The sequence below is a fragment of the Culex quinquefasciatus genome, chromosome 2, assembly GCF_015732765.1.
Source record: "Culex quinquefasciatus strain JHB chromosome 2, VPISU_Cqui_1.0_pri_paternal, whole genome shotgun sequence".
In the NCBI taxonomy this organism is placed as follows: Eukaryota; Metazoa; Arthropoda; class Insecta; order Diptera; family Culicidae; genus Culex; species Culex quinquefasciatus.
The window spans coordinates 211046601-211066757 of NC_051862.1; the positions used below are offsets into that span (position 1 = coordinate 211046601).

Below are 20157 nucleotides of genomic sequence, written 5' to 3' on the forward strand. Positions count from 1 at the left end.
GTTCTCACTTAAATGTATGTAAACTATGTCCGGATCCATCATCCGACCCATCGTTGGTTAGGTAATTGAAAGGTCTTTCCAATGAGTCCTAGACATTGAAGATCTGGCAACCCTGTCTCGAGTTATGACCACTTAAGTGATATTTATGTACTTTTTTGAAGCCGGATCTCACTTAAATGTATGTAAACTATGTCCGGATCCATCATCCGACCCATCGTTGGTTAGGTAATTGAAAGGTCTTTCCAATGAGTCCTAGACATTGAAGATCTGGCAACCCTGTCTCGAGTTATGACCACTTAAGTGATATTTATGTACTTTTTTGAAGCCGGATCTCACTTAAATGTATGTAAACTATGTCTGGATCCATCATCCGACCCATCGTTGGTTAGATAATTGAAAGGCCTTTCCAATGAGTCCAAGACATTGAAGATCTGGCAACCCTGTCTCGAGTTATGACCACATAAGTTATACATTGTGTTCTTTTTTTCTGGATCTAAAAAAATGATGAAACCACTCATAAACCCATTTTTGGTAAAAAGTGAGGAAGGCATCAACCACATAGGTGGATTAAGTTAGTTTTTTTTTTAATTTTAAGTATTTTAATTTTTATTTATCTTGTTTAGTTTATGTTTGTTTTTGGTAGTATTTGGCCTATTCTACCACCTCCTATCATTACATTTTGCCTATCTAATTTTTCATGTTTTTACAGTCACTTTTTCAATTTTTACTTGTTTTAACATTTTCTGCTGTAAAATGGCACCATTATCATTTAAATTGTAAAAAAATGCGACAAACACATAATAAACTGCTCATACGCTTTTTGTAAAAGAAATGCTAGTTATATTTTCATTTATAAATCATTCTAAAATGTAATATAATTTGCGGAATTTCGGATTTCAAAGAAGGTTCTCATTCATTTCGGCAATTTCACTGCTCCTTTCTTTATTCTTACATATATTGTTGTGTATTCACTAAATCGTAGTAAAAAATGCAGTTTTATGTTCTCTAGAATTATTATCATCATATATGCTATTTTAAAAAAAACACACACACACGTTCATCGCGATGCGTAGATCATCAGTTGGTCTCTTGGGACCTCTACCTTTTAAAACGTGATCAGTCGTCCTTCTCCTTGAAGGCAGTCAGCAGATTAAGTAGCCTGAATCTGTCTTGTTTTTCGGAGGAGAGGTGAGAAAATAAAAAGAAGAAATTTTAAGTTGTGATGAGTGTGCAATTACCTTCTACAATTAAGAGACCACTTACATTCCTCCGCCGGACCTTCGCGTGCGACACTTGCCCGACCGGTCGAGGAACTCGCCCTTGGTGCACGGTGTGGCCTCCAGCGGAGCGGCCTGTTGCGGTTGCACCGCCTCATTGCTGGGCAGTGCCTCGATGTTGGAGTGGCTGTGCCGGGACATGGAGTCCATAGGGCCTGCCGATGCTGGATTCTTCCGGTAGCGATTGCGGCGGTTCGGGCCGGTGGCACTGATGCGTGAGTTGGCGTTGCGATACTTGGGCTTGAGCACGGGTTCTACGATGACCTCGACCGGGATCTCCTGGTAGTCGTAGTGGACCGGATGCGGGTGGTAGTTGGGCGTTGGCTTGAAGATGTAGATGTTGCTGGGCGGGGGCGTGGTCGTTCCGAGGGGGGCGTGGAGGATTTGGTTCGATGAGGAGTTGTGGACCGGGTAGCTTGGGTTGGCTTCGATTTTCATGGGATCGTCCTCTGCGATCACTGGTCTCTTGGGGGGTTCCATCGGCTCGACCGAATCTTCGTCTTCTTCCATTGACGGAGCTTCGGTTGTCGTAGTTGTAGTTGGTCGTTTTGTGGAAGTGATCGCAACCGGCGTCTTGGTCGTTGATTTAGGGGGCTTCGCAGTCGTTGAGGAAGCTCCACTGCCGAATATCGGAAGCGGACTAATGGTCAGGTGCGACGGGTCGTAATCGTAGTCCCCATAGTCGTAAATCGTGTCATCCTAAAAAAAAGAAGATAAAGTAAGAGGAAATTGAAATGTCCGCAAATCACCACCCGACTCTTACCCCAAATTCGCCGTCGAATTTCTCACCATCGACCGAGATGATTTTCACGTCTTTGATGTTCACATGGATGTTGTACTTCCCCGTCTGGCGCTGATCGTACGTGGTCAGGGAGGGGCGGCCTCCCCCATTTCCTCCTCCACCACCGCCTCCAGCCGCTTCCTTGGGGTTCAATTTGGCACTGGATCTTGCGGTCACCATGCCAACAAAGCACCCGCCGACGATCGTCAGCCACGCCAGCTTCATCGTCGGAGCACGTTTCTGCAAATTGAGAGAGAATTATGGTTAGTCAGAGGCGGGCTTGATCGATGTTGGTCCAACACGTGTAATTGAGTCATTGTGCTTTGTGGGTCCTCTTCGTGGGTAGCAGAGTAGTTTCTTTGAGCAAATTCGTTTCACTCGTGGTACACGCGGTAATGACCGGTTATTATAGGGTAGCGGGTTGCACTGGGAGAATCAATCAAAGAATAATTCTGGAGAATAATGCCAATCAGGGAAATTGTTTGGTTGAAAATAAAAATTGCATTTTGAAGCGATCTTGGTTTTGCAAATTTAATTGAACGAGAACCTTTCCATGGTACGGACATGTTTTCACGACTGTTAGATTTCAATCACTCCAAAAATATATTTAAAAAAAGTATGGTAAACAATTTTTTTGAATTATTTTTCAAAAACAAAATTAAATCTGTAAGCTAAAATTACACCTATTTTTTAAGGGCTTTATTTAAGGGCTTACACAGCAAAAAATCCGATGGTAAAATCGCATGCCAAAGCATGCACATCACCTTCGTCAAAATAAACACTTAATATTACACACTGCATGTACAATTTTTGCAAACACAAAAAAAAGTTGCAACCGACGGGATTCAAACCCAGCACCAACAGTAAGGACTGGCGCCTAAGCCCACTCGGCCATCAGACCGATGAGGAGTTGAAAGGATAAACGCATATATGAGCTTGACATTTCGGTCAAGTAGGTTTCCCATACTGATGGGCTACATGTTTCAGGGTGTGAAATCACATAGAATTGCATAAAATAATGCAATATTTATTTTACACCCAGTCCTTTTACACCTAGCTGGATTACTACTTTTTTAGCTGTGTACATAGAGTAGTACGGGGCAAAGGTACGCACCATCCTTTTCAATACTTTATTTCAACCTAAGAAGCTCATTTTTGGGTTTTCGACTTGTCTTTGGGTAAATTTTATGTATTTACAAAAAAATAGTGATTTTTTTTTGAAAATTTTGATTTAATATTTGAAGATTACTAAATAATGTTCACAAAACTTCAGGTTCACGAAATCTTTGAAACCATTCAACTAGTGTTTAGCTTAGCCAATTACCTTTATAACCCTTAAATAATTTTTGAAATTCTTCTTCTTCTTACCATATTTTTTCCAAAAAAGAAATTTGCGGGGCTAAGGTGCGCACTAAAATTTCCATACGGGTAATTCTCCACCAACTCACACAGCAGTTGCCCCGACCCCTCTTCGATTTGCGTGAAACTTTGTCCTAAGGGGTAACTTTTGTCCCTGATCACGAAACCGAAGTCCGTTTTTTGATATCTCGTGACGGAGGGGCGGTACGACCCCTTCCATTTTTGAACATGCGAAAAAAGAGGTGTTTTTCAACAATTTGCAGCCTGAAACGGTGATGAGATATAAATTTGGTGTCAAAGAGACTTTAGTGTAAAATTAGACGCCCGATTTGATGGCGTACTCAGAATTCCGAATAAACGTATTTTTCATCGAAAAAAACACTGAAAAAGTTTTAAAAATTCTCCCATTTTCCGTTACTCGACTTTAAAAAATTTTGGAACATGTCATTTTATGGGAAATTTAATGTACTTTTCGAATCTACATTGACCCAGAAGGGTCATTTTTTCATTTAGAACAACATTTTTCATTTTAAAATATCGTGTTTTTTCTAACTGTGCAGGATTATTTTTTAGAGTGTAACAATGTTCTACAAAGTTGTAGAGCAGACAATTACAAAATATATGATATGTAGACATAAGGGGTTTGCTTATAAACATCACGAGTTATCGTGATTTTACGAAAAAAAGTTTTGATAAAGTTGGTCGTCATCGATCATGGCCGTTCATGGTCACCCGCGACAGACACGGACGACGAAACAAAGAGAAACGCAAAAAGTAACTTTTTCAAAACTTTTTTTCGTAAAATCGCGATAACTCGTGATGTTTATAAGCAAACCCCTTATGTCTATATATCATATATTTTGTAATTGTCTGCTCTACAACTTTGTAGAACATTATTACACTCTAAAAAATAATCCTGCAAAGTTAGAAAAAACACGAAATTTTAAGATGAAGAATTTTGTTCTAAATGAAAAAAATGACCCTTCTGGGTCAATGCAGATTCGAAAAGTACATTAAAATTCCCATAAAATGACATGTTCCAAAATTTTTTGCAGTCGAGTACGGAAAATGGGAGAATTTTTAAAACGTTTTTAGTGTTTTTTTCGATGAAAAAAAAGTTTTTTCGCAATTCTGAGTACGCCATCAAATCGGGCGTCTTATTTTACATAAAAGTCCCTTTGACACCAAATTTCTATCTCATCACTGTTTCAGACTGCAAATTATTGAAAAACACCTCTTTTTTCGCATGTTCAAAAATGGAAGGGGTCGTACTGCCCCTCCCTCACGAAATATCAAAAAACGGACCTCGGATTCGTGATCAGGAATAAAAGTTACCCCTAAGGACAAAGTTTCACGCAAATCGAAGAGGGGTCGGGGCAACTTTTCCCGATTTCGTGTGAGTTGGTAGAGAATTACCCATACATTTTAGCTTAAAAAAAATCAAACGCATTGGATAACTTTTATTTTTTAAGGTATTGATTCAAAATCACTAAAAAATAGTATTTCTGGCAAAATAGGACCAACAAATATAACTTATGCGAAAATAGGCAGGTTTTTAACCCTATAAATGAAACTTTGATTATATAAGTACTACTCAGTTTAAATAAGTTACTATACCATAAAATTATCTTACCCCCAAATGAAAACTTAATGAAAAGTTAACTTTTACACAAAATTAACTAAAAAATCACTTTGACCCGCACAGTGCGCACCTTTGCCGCACATACGCATAATCTTTTGAAAGGATTTAATAAATAATCGGCAATATGATTTTTTGAGATTTTTACATGTATGTAACCCCTTAATGTAATAGGCATTTTTAATTTATAATTGTATAAAAAGAAAATAACTGTATACTAATGTATTTAAAATTCAAGAAGAAAATACATGCTAAATAGAGGGTGACGGTTCTCGAGATTTTCAATTTCCCGGGAATCGAGAGTTGAATTTTGCCATTTCTCGGAAATTTCCGAGACCCGGGAGTTTCGTTTGACGCCAATAGTGCCAGAATTTAAAATGAAAAAAATTTGTATCTTTTTAATGAATTCAGTTACAATTAATTCCAGGGTTGTTACGGACGGCGCGGATCGCGCGGATGGCGCGGATCTGGCGCGGATTTGCTGGCTAATTTTGCTCAGGCGCGGATTTCGCGCGGATGGCAATTTTGATAAATAAATTAATTGAGAGAGATAGAATTTCTTTCAAGTTATTAAGAAAAATATTGTCAGGAATTACGATAATTTGTTTTTGCTTTGAGTGCAAGAATTTCATATTTTTATTAATTGAATTTTCTTCTGAAAATGTTTGTTTGTATTTTCTTAGTACGAAACGTGGAAAAATGAAGATGAAGATTATGTAGAAATTATTTTTATATGTTTCTTGTCATTTCTTAACATCTCCGGCTCTGAATATTTCATTTCTTTTAAGTTTTGAGTAATGATTTTGAACCTTATTTATTTTTAATTTTATACTGAATTTATTAAATTTTTAACGTTGTAAATCAAATATTACAAACTTTTCCCGAAGATATAGAAATTAGAATGTGTAACAAAAACTATTTTTGGGGCTTGTTCTGGTGGGCGCCAAATATGAGCTTGATTGAACGTAACAGAAGCTGACCTCCACTTTAAAATTTTAGATGGAATTTAATCGTAGAAATATTTTTTTCAAGATTTTAACATTCTTGGCGAAAATAAAAGATCAGAACATTCAAAGCTTCTGAAATTCAAACAATCGAAACGTTTTTGTTTTAATACTTTTAGGCCGTTGCAATTATTTTTGAAGTTTATGTCCCTCAACTCTGACCAAAGTCGAGGGGAGGCAAAAAAATGGGAAATTAAAATTGAATTTACGAGCCACGATTTGAACATTTGAATGAAAAAGTGTTTAAAAATGCATTATACACCTGTCCAGTTGTTTTGCAATCATTAGTTTCCAAAATACCTAAGTATTGACAAACATGCAGAAAATGCGTTTTAGATTGTTTTTAGTTGCTTTGACTTTTATTTTCATTAAAATTTTGAAGTTCTTTCGATTTTAACAAAAAAATCAAAATACATATTAATTTTTGTTCGAAATTTCTAAAATTTCAATTTAAAAATCTGAAATTTCTAAATTCAAAATTTTAGAAATCTGAAACTCAAAATACCAAAAATTTGAAGATTAAAAAATCAAAATTAAAAAGTTGAAATTTAAAAACTAAAAATAACAAATTCAAAACAATATAGAAAACAACAAAAAAATCTAATTTTAGTATTCTTAAGCTTTTTATTAAATTCTTAAATTCTTGAATGCCACAATTTTGAAGTCATTTTTTCTGTTAGAGATTTTGAAATGATGAGAAGACAATATTTTAAATATCGGAAATTAAATTTCTTTCGTAGTGAAATTTTAGCGAGGATTCTGGATTGAAAACTGTATAAAAGTTCGTAGATTTTGAATTTTTAGACTATCGAAATTTAAAATTTTATCTACTTATAATTTTAGATTTGGATTTATTTTTGAGCTTATATTTTTGAAGTTAAATTTTTAAGTTTTTAAATATTGTATTTTCTATTTTGAAGATTTTTTCATGACCTTTGCTTCTACCGTCTCTTTAGGTATTTTTAAAAATGGATTTATTGTTTTCATTCTTTTGGAGCTTTTAAACATAAACCGAGTTTTTTTTTATCAAATACTTTCTGTATTAGTTTTTCCTCATTAAAAAATAAAATTTCTTTAATGTTGATCGCGATATTTTTTTATATGGCGCGGATTTCGCGCGGTTTCGGAATTTAGGTCGGCGCGGATTTGGCGCGGATTTTTTTTCGACTCTCCCGTAACAACCCTGTAATTCATACTAATTCTATGAAACGTTAATTAAAGTAGCCTCATTATTTTGAGGAATATAGGGAAGAGTGGGGAGACTTGATACCCGGGGACACTTGATCTCAAGCCTGTTTTTTTTATTGAAACAATTTTTATTTTACAGTTTACATTTTCCCAGCACGCAACTTTCTATTCCTTCTTACTCCTACCTTCTATAGTATCTCGTCAGCATGTGGGTAAAACAATTAGCTTTGTTCTAGAAAGTTGTGCGAAATTAACTAAAACTCATTGTAGAAAACAAAGAAAAAAATTATAAATATATGTTTAGATTGAGTTACACACATTTTTCTAAAACGAGCTGCAAAAAACTTCCAAGAGATCTTTTTTTCTTTGTTTTGATATGAATAGAAAACACTCATTTCATACTTGAATTGTTTGATAAACTTGTCAACTCCAAAACCCTTACGCATTTGATGTTAAATTTATCGTTATACTATTTTTACAATCAATTGTTTAAAAAGGTGCGTTTAGGGAGACTTGATCCCTGCATTTTTACAGTCAGTGGAATCAGCCTCAAGATTAATTAATTGGGCTGGGTTTTTATACATGTTTCCTTTAGTATAGTTGTACATAACTTACTGCAGTTTGAACCTTTTTTCAAAAGTTTTGTAAACAAAAATTTCCAGGTTTTGTAAACATGCTTAATTTTGGTCTAAAAAAAAATATTTTAAGTTTTTAAATATTTCACATACTAAACTTGTTATATTTTGAACACAAACGTACAGGTTTTATGTGAAATTGCTGTAACTTATAGTAAATTAAAAGTTTGAATGAATAAGAAGCATTTTGCTTAAGATTTCTTCAAATTGTTGGAAGGGGATCATGTTACCCTAATATTTTAAAATGCCGGTTTAAAATATTTTTTTAAAATGATACAACTAGACTAAACAGTGGGATAAGCGTTGTGGAGCCATCCATGGATAGGGCGTCCTAAAATGCTAATGCTAATTTCTTGGGTGTAATTGCTAAATATTTTGTGAGGTTAATTTTGGGGTCCAATATTTGTTTTTGGAATTTTTGACAAGTTAAAATTTACACTCAGCCTCAAGATTAATTAATTGGGCTGGGTTTTTATACATGTTTCCTTTAGTATAGTTGTACATAACTTACTGCAGTTTGAACCTTTTTTCAAAAGTTTTGTAAACAAAAATTTCCAGGTTTTGTAAACATGCTTAATTTTGGTCTAAAAAAAAATATTTTAAGTTTTTAAATATTTCACATACTAAACTTGTTATATTTTGAACACAAACGTACAGGTTTTATGTGAAATTGCTGTAACTTATAGTAAATTAAAAGTTTGAATGAATAAGAAGCATTTTGCTTAAGATTTCTTCAAATTGTTGGAAGGGGGATCATGTTACCCCTAATATTTTAAAATGCCGGTTTAAAATATTTTTTTAAAATGATACAACTAGACTAAACAGTGGGATAAGCGTTGTGGAGCCATCCATGGATAGGGCGTCCTAAAATGCTAATGCTAATTTCTTGGGTGTAATTGCTAAATATTTTGTGAGGTTAATTTTGGGGTCCAATATTTGTTTTTGGAATTTTTGACAAGTTAAAATTTACACTTACTGAATAAGAAGATTAGAGAAGCATTGGTTTATTCGAACTTGATTGAACATTCAATGTTCAAAACAATTTGGATTTTTTTTAAATGTTTTTCTGATTAGTTTATATAATTTTGCTTCGATATTTAAAAGTTAAACATTTCCCGGGAGGCTCGACCGAATTTCCCGGGAATCGAGAGGTCCAAAAATGCTTGATTTCCCGGGAATTCCCGCCCGTCACCCTCTAATGCTGACCATTCAACTATGATAAATCTCATTTTAGAAAATAATAGCTTCAGTAACAAGGTGCACAAAGAAAATTTTTTCAGCACGGGTCGGGATATTTAAAGAAATTATACATAAACAAACAATAAATATTTCAAAATTTCTGTAAGGCCGATGCAAATATTTAAAAAAGTTTTTGTCCCTCGGCCCTGGCCGAGGTCAAGGGGGGGGGGCAAAAAAATAAAAAAATATAAAAATTTAAATAACAAGCCATAGTCTTCACATTTAAATGAAAAAAGTGTTTTAAAATACATTTTACACTAGTTAAGTTGTTTTGCAATCTCTAGTTTTCAAAAAATCTAAGATCTGACAAAAATAAAAATTGTATCGAAAAAAAAGATTTTGCATCGAAAATTTTCAAAAAATTTAAGATTTTTAATAAACCCAAACATGCTAAAAATGATTTTAAACGCAGAAGAATGTATTTTAATTTGATTTCAGCTGGTTGCACTTGAATTTTCATTGAAATTTTGAAGTTTATTGTAAAAATATTTTTTTTGCCCCCTGATTTTTCGGGCCAATTTTGAAGGGGGGGGGGGGGGTGACAAAAACTTTTAAAAATATTTGTACCAGCCTAAATTCAGTTTGAGAAAGTACATAAAGTTGATGCAACATGATACTTAGCATATGTAAAGCAGATATTTATCATCTGGAACCAGCACCGGTACACCACCATAAACACTGATTACACTTGTAAACATTTGCTCGAACAATCTTTTGTCGCGTTCGTTTCGTTAATCGTGTCCAGGAATCTGAAATTTGCATGTTAATTTCACACCAGCTCACGCAACGCGATGGATGTCTCGATAATGAGCAACAGCAGAGAGACGGGAACAAGTTTTGCAGTCTTTCACACAAATTTGGTAACGGTTTCCATGTCTGAATTGAGCTTAAACCGGCTTGGATGCATTCGGCTCTTCCCGTCAGGGGAACATCTTAAAGAGAGGTCACCGATCATTGTCTGAGGTACAGAGGGCCTCCCTACTTAAGACCAGAGCGGAATTCGGTGGAATTATGAATGAGTACTTTCCAGGCAGATTAGCATATACTTTGGGTTCCCAGGTGTCTAAATTGACGGTGGTTGCCCGAAGGAAGTTACAAATTAAGCGATAATTTGATGCGTTCTTCTCGAGGTTTGTGATAGTTTTATGCTCGCGATTGCTCCACAAAACCGCCGAGTTCTAGTTCAAGCCGAGCCTGAAAGTGCTTCCATTTACGCATACTTTTGGTTTGATTACTTTGTAATGCTTAAAACATCTTAATGATGGGGCGGAAAGTGCTTCTTTGCTGTGTTTATTTTTTTTTTCTTTTATGGGATTTACCTAGTTGTTTTGCCGAAACATCAGTATTATGATGTCTGGGCGGGGTGTACAGTTATCCCTCGGAGATCAGAAAGAGAAGCTGCGGCGGGTGCGGTGGGTGAATTAAAATGATAATTGGTAGCTCTTAACGGGGTACTTTCTTTTGACCTCCTCCTTCGACTATTGTTTAATTTGTGTATTTTTATTAGCGTGTTTTTCTTCCTTACCACCCTCAAATAGCTTGATTAATTCCGGGCGAGCCCGTTCTGCGGGAAAGTAAGCGTTTTCTTTGGAGTTTTCTCACCCATCTACCAAGCAAAATTTGCTGATTTTAATTATGCAAAAAAAATATTTGCATATTCTAACAGTGAATTATCTAAACTCACGTGACTGAGACAGCTTTAACGATAGTTTACTTGGCGCCTTGTTCTAGATCATCATGGATCACGGATCAGCATGGGAAAAGATTGATTGAGAGCTTAAATAATACCGGTAATTATGTTTTATCTGCACCACGTGTGCAATGAAATTAATTAAGGTCAGTGTTTCCGATGGTAGCACATCTGATAATCACTCAGAAACTAAAATTTTTAAATCAGATTTTCATTTCCATGTACATTCATTCAGTTAATAATATTGAGTGTCCAATCACACTCGGTGACTTTTCACCTCAATTTTAAATACTAGCAACTTTTTTTTATTCATGAAATATTGTAGCTTTCGCTATTCAGTGCTCAGAAACTAAATTGATCAACGTTTAACCCTCCCCAAAACTGAAGTTTTTGGGATAATTTTGTTTCAGCCACAAACAGAAAAAGTCCATATAAAAAACACAATCTCTTAATATATCTATAATAATATAATGTTGCTATGATTTTTATTAAGTTCAGATTCGGTGATTTTCATAACGAAATTTTTTGTTCAAATTTCCGAAATTACAAAATTACTTGCATTGCTGGCTTTTTTCATATTTGTGGAATCTTTAAAAAAATGTATTGTTTTGCAAATATGTTCTTTTTTGTCATTATAGGTATCTTCTAGTAATTCAAGTCAATGGTTTCCTTTTAGGTAAAATAGTCTGGAAAGTAATTTTTATTCTTTGCATGGCTATATCCCAGCAACCAAAGGTCGGATCAACAATGTCCAAAAATTCTCGATTTTTTTTTGTAAGGTATATATCTCATCGGCTTATGTGTTGGTAAAAAATGCGTATGTGGTCGAGGACAATTAAAAAAACATTGTATGTTTTTATGACTTTCATTCTATTAATATTAGATACTAGTAAAAAAGTGACCAAACCAATTTTTCCAAAAATTTCTAATTTTCAAACCCTGAATATTTAAGTTAGACGATCATACGAAGCTATCGACACATTCTACCCTCGTTTGATCAACTGAATTGGAGTAATTATTGAGTTTGAAGCAAACGACCCATAAATCTCCGGGAAGCGATGCATCGCGATGGGTACAAACAATGAAGTGCACGCACGTGGGAATCCTGCAACTTTGTCTCAATTAATCAGATGATCAAATTTAACCGTAATCCAGTCCGAGAGGTGTTGAGTATATAAATCCAGCAGATCACACCAACTGAAGCTGGAGTTCAAGTCCCACTTTGAAAGCCATGAAGCAGTTCATCTCGACGGTAGTAGGCGTGTTCCTGTTGGTGATCGCAGCAACCTCTGCCCAGGAGGACTACTGCGATCCGGACCTGTGTGACCCGGGCGAGCCCCACGTGGGATGTAACAACCCGAACGAACCGTCCAGGAATTGTCCTCCCGGGGATGACACGAAGAAGTTTGTTTTTACCGACGCCGAGAAGCAGCTGTTGGTTGATTTGCATAATGAGTACCGTAACAAGGTTGCTAAAGGTGAGCTGGATTGGTTGCCAAAGGCGGCCAACATGGTGGCCATGTCCTGGGACGACGATCTGGCGTACCTGGCGGAGCTCAACTCGAACCAGTGCGCGGCCAACCACGACAAATGCCGCAACACGAAGAAATATCCGGACTCGGGCCAGAACATCGACACGATGATTACGAATGCAACGAGCGTGAAGACGGAGGACGCCATTCGGGATCTGGTGCAGGGCTGGTGGGACGAGCGGCACGAGGCCAACGCCAAAATGGTCAAGAAGATGTACAAGCCGTCGCCGAACGTTAAGGTGCTGCACTTTACCATGCTGACCCGGGACATTGCGAATCGCGTTGGTTGCGGCATGGTTCAGTACAAGAAACAGGGCTGGATCTGGATCAACCTGGTGTGCAACTACTCGTACACGAACATGCTCAAGACGCCGATCTACGCCCAGGGTGAACCGTGCTCGCAGTGCACTTCCGGGTGTGACGCCAAGTTCGACGGGCTGTGCAACACCAACGAACCGGTTGATCTGTCCTAGGTGGTCTGTAGGTGTGTTGAGGTATTCCCCCGCGGGTCATGAACCCGTTGTGCGCGAGAGATAATAAATGCAATTGGTTAGAAGTTATGTGTGTACTTTAATTATAGATTATTTTAAAGTCTTAACGACCATTACGGATAATTGATGATCGCCTGGAATTGCTACCGCAGCAAAGTTTTCAAATTCTTCATCGGATGCATTTTCCGCAGCCGTCGTTCCAGCATGCAGGGGGAAGTTCAACAAACTCCCGCGGTGTATGCATTACACCAAATCGCCAGCGATATCCAAAGAACTCCATATCGGCTGACGGTGACGTCGTCGATTCGGAATGAAGAAAAAACGGGGAGGAACCGTGGCGGAATCGCGCTCTACTCCCATTCTAAATATAGCAATTACGGGGCTGGATCCCCTTATTTCAATTCATTTTTCCTCCTCCAATGGAAGCGAGATGCATTATTCCCGTTGGGGGCCACCGAGCTATGCACCGCACCCCGACAACACATGTTCGATGCAGCGATCCCCCCACTCCCCCCCAAGGAACGATCAATAATGCGAAATCTAACCCAAGTTGAAGAAACCCATGGCAGACACTCAATAATTCCACTTTGGTGCGTTTCCAGCGAAAAATCCAACCCAAGCATAAAGCGTAACAAATAATGGACCATTTCTGCTGCCGCGGCTGGTGGCGCGTGCTCGGGTTACAAGAGCCCTCCCTCCCCCTGGGCTATTCTTGGGTAAAGGTGGTAGCACCATCAGAATCAATTCTGCGATGGAGCTTCTCTCTATGTTCCCTTATCGGGGACTCGCTATCTTTCACCATTCTATAGCCCATTTCTCGCGGGCGAATTGAATAAGTGAAATGCAGTGCACTTGGCATTGCATTTGGCCGGAGGGAGGTAGGGTGAAGATCGATAGGGTGGTAGAGAATATTATGCACATCTGCATCAATAACTTCTAAATATTTTTTTCAAAATTAAATTTGCCTTCGATTAAAAAAAAATAGAAGAATTAAAAAAAATATTTGGAATTTGTCAAAGTTTTATTGAAAAGTTATGATTTTGATCAAGTTTTATTTTACAGTAAAAAAATCTCTAAATATTTCTGAATTCTAGTTCCAAAGTAACGAAACATCTATTTTTAAAATGTGTTACACTTAAAAATGTCACTTGGAAAGGAAAGGTCTGATCAACAATGTTAAACAAAGAAAACTGTAGAGAATTCTCTGATAATTAAAAAAAAAATATCAAATATTGTTAACAGACAAGAATAGGAACAATCACGATTAAAATATATTTTTTAATATTTTTTTTAAATCGCATTTTTGCATTTTTCGCAGTTTTACATCTAAATTATTTTAAAATTTCAATTGGAATCGTTTGTCAAAATCGTCTCTTGAAACAGATCAAAAACTTAAAAGATTGAAAGGGCTTTCAAAGTCAATTTTGGAGTTAAAAGCTATGTTATTTTTTTTCGAGATTTTAAATTATGTATTTTTTATGTGAATGAAACTTTGACCCTCTGACAAAAGGAGCAATTTTGCATCATTAGTTTTTCCATACAAGGCTCCAGTTTATATAATATGCATCCCCACTTTCTTTTTTAAAATTTTATAATTTTTTGGATTTTGTATAGGGGACTAACAAAGGCATATTTTGCGCTGAAATTGAGCATGGTACAAAATTTGGTCCCGGAGTTTACACGAATTTTCGAAAAAATGTGATTTTTGGAAATAATCGCAAATATTGTCGATCAAAGTTTCAAAAATTATTTTTCACATCAAACTTGCAATCGAAAATGAGAAAATCGATTTCGATTAATTGAACCCTTTGCAAAATATATTCAAAAATATAAAAATCATTGTTCTAACTTTAAATAACAAAGTGAAATGTTAGGTTTGATTTTTGAGAAAAACACGTTGTGTTTACATAATTGAAAAAAAAAATTAATTTAAAAATTGTTTATTTCATATATTACGTGATTTATGGATATTCTTTTATCTCCACTCATCATCCGGAAGGGTTAGCGTTGTTCATGGATGGTTTCTACACAAATGTAAAATTAATCTTTCATAAAATAGTGTATATTCGAAAATTTTCCAACTTTGGCAACATGAAAATCATGAATCTAATGTTGCCAAAACAAAAAGGCACTATATTAGAAAAGGTTGTCTTACAATCATTAGCTTCAAAAATCTAAAACTTTCTCAAAATTCTGAGACAACAAAAATAAAAACTATTTTTGAAATTTAAAATAATGAGCTTCATCCTGTTTTTTTTTTATTGAAAGTAGTGCGTCCATCCCGGGAATTCCCGGGACAAAAATCCCGGGATTTTTCCAAAACCGGGAATTCCCGAATCCCGGGATTTTCTATAATTTGTCCCGGGAATTCCCGAAATTGAAAAAAATATCATATTTTGGTCTGGAAATTCAGATTTGGTTTTGAAAATAGTAGAACATTAAAATGAATTAAAATTTGTATTCAGCAAATCTCAGATTTTTAGGAAAAAATATTATAATTTTAATTAACAGGTCCGCAAAATGCCTAGTGCTTATTTTTTTTCTCTTGTATTTTTTTTAAAGACTGGATTTATTTACGTATATTTTCGATTTTAAATTTGAAAGAAAAACAATCTCATATCAAATGATTTATTATCAAACACCGCCATCTAGGGCAAATAAGTACAAATGTTACAAATAAAGCAAAAAAATAATTGCATGACGTTTTGGGTGGAACAGAACAAAACAATTTGTACTTCCAAATGTATTGCTCTAAAATCTCCTGTACCTATTTAGACTGTAATTCTGGACTGGTATCTTATTATTTATTGTCGTTTTTTTTGTTTTTCAGATACAAAATAAATTTTTTAAGCTGTTTTAGTCATGTCATATGAAAATATATATAAAAGAAAAAAATATATAAAAGAATTCCAGAGTTTTTTTTGAATAGGTCCTATAAACATATGGAAGACAAAAGCTTATTGGACCTTTTCAAAAAAAAACTCAAGAATTATGTAATTTGATTCGCAAATCAAAAAAAAAAAATCATCATACTGGAATTAAAAATAGTAGTTGATATAAAATCCTAAACACCACAAAGACAAAAAAACCTTTTAGGCTATTTTAAAACTGTCGTCTTTGTTTAGATTGAAGTGAGGATTATAACCATTTGATATTATTAAGCTAATTCTGTGATTTTAAGCTTGAAAACATAACAAAAATATAATGAAACATAAATTTTATTACTGATTAACAAATTTCCCGGGATCCCGGGAATTCCCGGGATTCCAAAAATATTTTTCCCGTTTCCCGGGAAATTCAAAACCCGGGAAAATTGGACGCCCTAATTGAAAGGCATTTTCGAAGAAAAGTTCTCAATACTTTTAATGTTTCATCAAATATACCAATTTGAATAAAATAACCCTCTACTGCCCAATTTTTTTTCGAAAATTTTTATTTTTCCCGTGTTCAGGAGGTCATTTTGAGCAACTTTTGTTCTACGAAAAACTTTACTTCTCTTGTTTTTTGTGTTTCTTGTTTCATTCTTAGTATTTTAATTTGCTTTTATCTTGTTGAGTTTATGTTTGTTTTTGGTTGTTTTTGGCCTATTTTACCACCTCTTATCATTACATTTTGCCTATCTAATTTTTTTCATGTTTTTACAGTCACTTTTTCAATTTGTTGCTTGGTTTTCACATTTTCTGGTATAAAATGGCACCATTATCATTTAAGTTTTTAAAAAATGCATAGAGGCATAGTCTGGGACACTAGAAAAATTACTGCATACTTATTTTTACTTAAAGTAAAGGAAATTTTAGTAAAAAACACAGCCAAAGTTGACCTCTAAAAAATGATATTTTGTAAAATATTGGCAAAGAAGTAAAACTTCCAACTCAAAAATTTTCTAAAATTTTAAAAGTTCTCCTTTCCAATGCTTTTTAAAGATCAAAAATTGGTTGAAAAATTTATTTTTGGCGATTTTTTAAATCGAACGCGTCTAAAGGCGGGGTTGGGTTGTAGAGGGATAAAGTCGAAAATTTTGAATACTGATTGAAATAAGATATTCGAAAAAACAATAAATGAACTTTTTTATAATGTTTGACTTTCTCCAATCTCAACTCAATAGTTAAGGGACGAAACTTTAATCGAAATCAGCAATCAATTTCAGTTTTTGTGTTGATTTCTACTTATTTTTTTATCTACTGCTAAATCACATTTTTTTCATATGATTTTTCCACAATTTTTATACATTTTTATATCATGTTCAAGGTCTCTTCGTCCCGTTACCGCACTCCAATTCTCGACGATCGCTGCTGGTGTACCACTTTACTTTTATTCGATTCCCAACCCATTAATCTCACAATCTCCCGACCGCTCGTTTATTATGGGACACGATTCAATTTATATTGCATAGCACATCATCAAATGTAATGTATCCTCCTCCCTCGGGGAAAGAGAGCGAAAAATAAATCCGAACTCACTTACCTTACTTTTTTTGCACCCGCACAGCACTATCAATATAAAGCAATTTGCTTAAAACGACCACGGGAGAGTGAACAACAGAAAAAAAAATCACGCGCAACGTTCTCAATAAGACTTAAGTATGTTGTCTTGGCCGGGTTCCAGGTCCAGTCCACAGATAATGCGATACGTTGCGCCTCTTTTTACGATGCGAATTTGTTGATTTTTCCTCGCTCCGCGCTCTTCTCGCCTATATCTTTATATTTTTATCTATTTTTTTCCTGAGCCTGTTCGCACCACTTTCGCAGCTAATCCAATTTGTTTTTCAATTTCTGGTTCTTACTTAGCGCACACCGGCTAATCCGCTACGCCAATTTTCTTCTTTCTTTCGTTTTTTTTTTTTTTGCTTGTTGCGATTTACACACCTTTGCTGTTGAAAGTTTTCACACTTCACTTCAAACACACACAAATGCCAATCACGCGACCGGTTGAGAGTTCTTGCCCCTCTTGAGTTGAGATTAAAAAGTTGCACCAAATTGATATGACACACACAACCCTTAACGTCACGTGCGCCAGAGACTTGGTCGTCCTAGAGCGCGACGAACCTGTTGAGTCTTCGTGAGGTGATGCTGCTCGGTCAAGGTCTGCACGGCGAATGGTCCGAAGAAAGGCTTTTCTCCGCGAGATATATTCGCGGACTTGGTGCTGGTGAAGCTACCAGCTGAGTGGCTCAAGAGAGAATGTGTAAAATTAAATAAAGAGAATGAAGGCAGCGATTAAATTCAAGAAGTGAACAAAGAGATGTGCTCAAGAATAATGTTAAGTGCATTGGACGACAAATGATTTAAATTGAGAATGTTCTTAACTTAACAACAGTTTTCAAAAAAAAAATATTAAATTCATATTTTTCTCGAGCATTTGTCCATCAAAGTGTCCACGTGGTTTATGGATGGCCACTTATTTTTTCCGATAATTTCACTGCCAGCCGGCGATTTTCGAGCTAGAGATGCCACCACACACATGCAAATTTCACTCACAGTTTTCTTCCGTTTCAAAACTGTAACAAAAATCTAAGGAAAAATTCCTGAATTATTTTTCTATGAAGCAAACTTTGAGCTCAAAATGACTCCTAACAAGACAAAGATTTTTTTTTTTGACTCGATTATCTGAAGTGATTTTTTTTTTTCCGCGGACTTTGGATAATCGAGACTGAGCTTTGAAATTTTGGGACCTCAGAAAAAAAGTTCAACTTTATGCATTAAGACTCAGTGAACTTTCACTATCAAAATTGGACAATTTTAAAGGAATTTCACGGATCGTTGAAAATGTTAATAACCTTGAAAATCTCATGTTAGAAGTATAGGTACTATTTTCTACACTTTTTTATGTAAATCGAATTTAAAAAATACTTATAAATTTTTACCATTTCACAATTTTTTTCATTACTAAATAGTTTTTTTTGAACATTTTTTTTTGTCTTTGGAAGTTTTTAAAACCGCTTGAGTCAGAAGTATTCAAAAACACACAAAAAGCAAAAAAATATTTGCTATATAAGGCTGAAAAGTTCATAGTTTAATATAAAAATGAACCTCATTCGTATCTCTTTCGGTGGTTGGTCACTTTTTCCTTAGACACTTTTTAGTTTGACCCCGTTGGTTTGACAAAGTCAAACTAAAAAGTGACAAACTGTCACTTTTTACACGACGCTCACGCACACTATCAAAACAAACATTTGGTAGAGTGTGTGATCTCCGTGTAAAAGGGGTGTCAAACTAAGAAGTGACCCCGTTGGTTTGACACCAACTGAGTGAAGTTGAATTAAAAAAAAAAAACATAATTAAATAAAATCATGGAGCTAAATAAAAATCATGACCAATATTTTAATATTTGCATTGGTTTGCAAATTTCGAGAATAGTCATGGACATTTTTAAAAAGAAATGTATAAATGTTTTTATAAATTGATAGATGGATAGTTATGTGAATAATGTGAAATCTGTTTTTTTATATATATTTTCTTGAAATAAATGGATACAATATTTGATAATTGTGACGACTTCAGTGTACTAGAAACATAAAATGTAGCATTTCATGAGTATTCAAAAGAAGAAACAAATTTCAAACGTTCAATCGTGAAAATTTGCGAACCCAAATCATAACTGTCAAAGTATATGGATCATTCCAGGTCAACTGAGTACACTTTTGGACTCGACCTTCACCGATTTGGACCAAACTTGGAGGGAACGTTTATCTATCGATAAGACTTTCTACAGGTTGCATTTTATAGAAAATTGTCCAAGGAATTCGATAAAAATAAAATTTTAACCCTTAAATGCCACTAATATTATATTTTATCGTTTTAAGTATAAACATTCAGTTTTGACCAATTGCTTATATTTTTATTTGTTTTATTTTATCACCTTCGTGTTCCCCAGACAATTTTACATAATAATCAATGTAGACTCCAAACTAATATGAACTATTGACGAGATACAGCGATTTTACTGAAAAAAGTTTGATTTTGCGCAGCACTCGGAAGTTCATGGTGTACTTTTCAACAAAAAGGAATGAATCTCGCATAATTCGGTTTTTATATGTGAGAAACTTATTTCGGATTTGAATTCATAGGACAGAGTGCAGTGCAAAATCAAACTTTTTTCAGTAAAATCGCTGTATCTCGCCAATAGTTCATTTTAGTTTGAAGTCTATATTGATTATTATGTGAAATTTTCCGGGGAACACGATGGCGATAAAATAGAAAAAAAATAAAAATATAATCAATTGGTCAAAACTGAATTTTTATACTTAAAACGTTAAAATATAATATTAGTGGGCATTTAAGGGTTAAAATTGTATTTTTATCGAATTCCTTGGACAATTTTCT

The 20157-nt window shown here is 35.1% G+C and overlaps 2 protein-coding genes across 3 annotated transcripts; one reads left to right on the forward strand and one right to left on the reverse strand.

Annotated features, from left to right (window-relative positions):
* Nucleotides 1-924: 924 nt before the first annotated feature.
* Nucleotides 925-17943, reverse strand: LOC6033344. 2 transcript variants are annotated; one of them, XM_038256771.1, is made up of 4 exons: nt 17300-17943; nt 2041-2298; nt 1264-1976; nt 925-1165 (listed from the first exon to the last, which is right to left on the reverse strand). In XM_038256771.1, exons 2-4 carry the CDS (start codon nt 2281-2283, stop codon nt 1117-1119), a joined length of 1005 nt encoding a protein of 334 aa, XP_038112699.1. In that variant the 5' UTR covers nt 2284-2298; nt 17300-17943; the 3' UTR covers nt 925-1116. The 2 variants fall into 2 exon arrangements, with proteins under 2 accessions (XP_038112699.1, XP_038112700.1); XM_038256772.1 differs by having other exon boundaries at nt 925-1169.
* On the forward strand, nt 11998-12904 carry LOC6033345 (antigen 5 like allergen Cul n 1). Its single transcript, XM_001843756.2, has one exon. The coding sequence runs from the start codon at nt 12044-12046 to the stop codon at nt 12815-12817; it is 774 nt and encodes a 257-aa protein (XP_001843808.2). The 5' UTR covers nt 11998-12043; the 3' UTR covers nt 12818-12904.
* Nucleotides 17944-20157: the final 2214 nt, after the last annotated feature.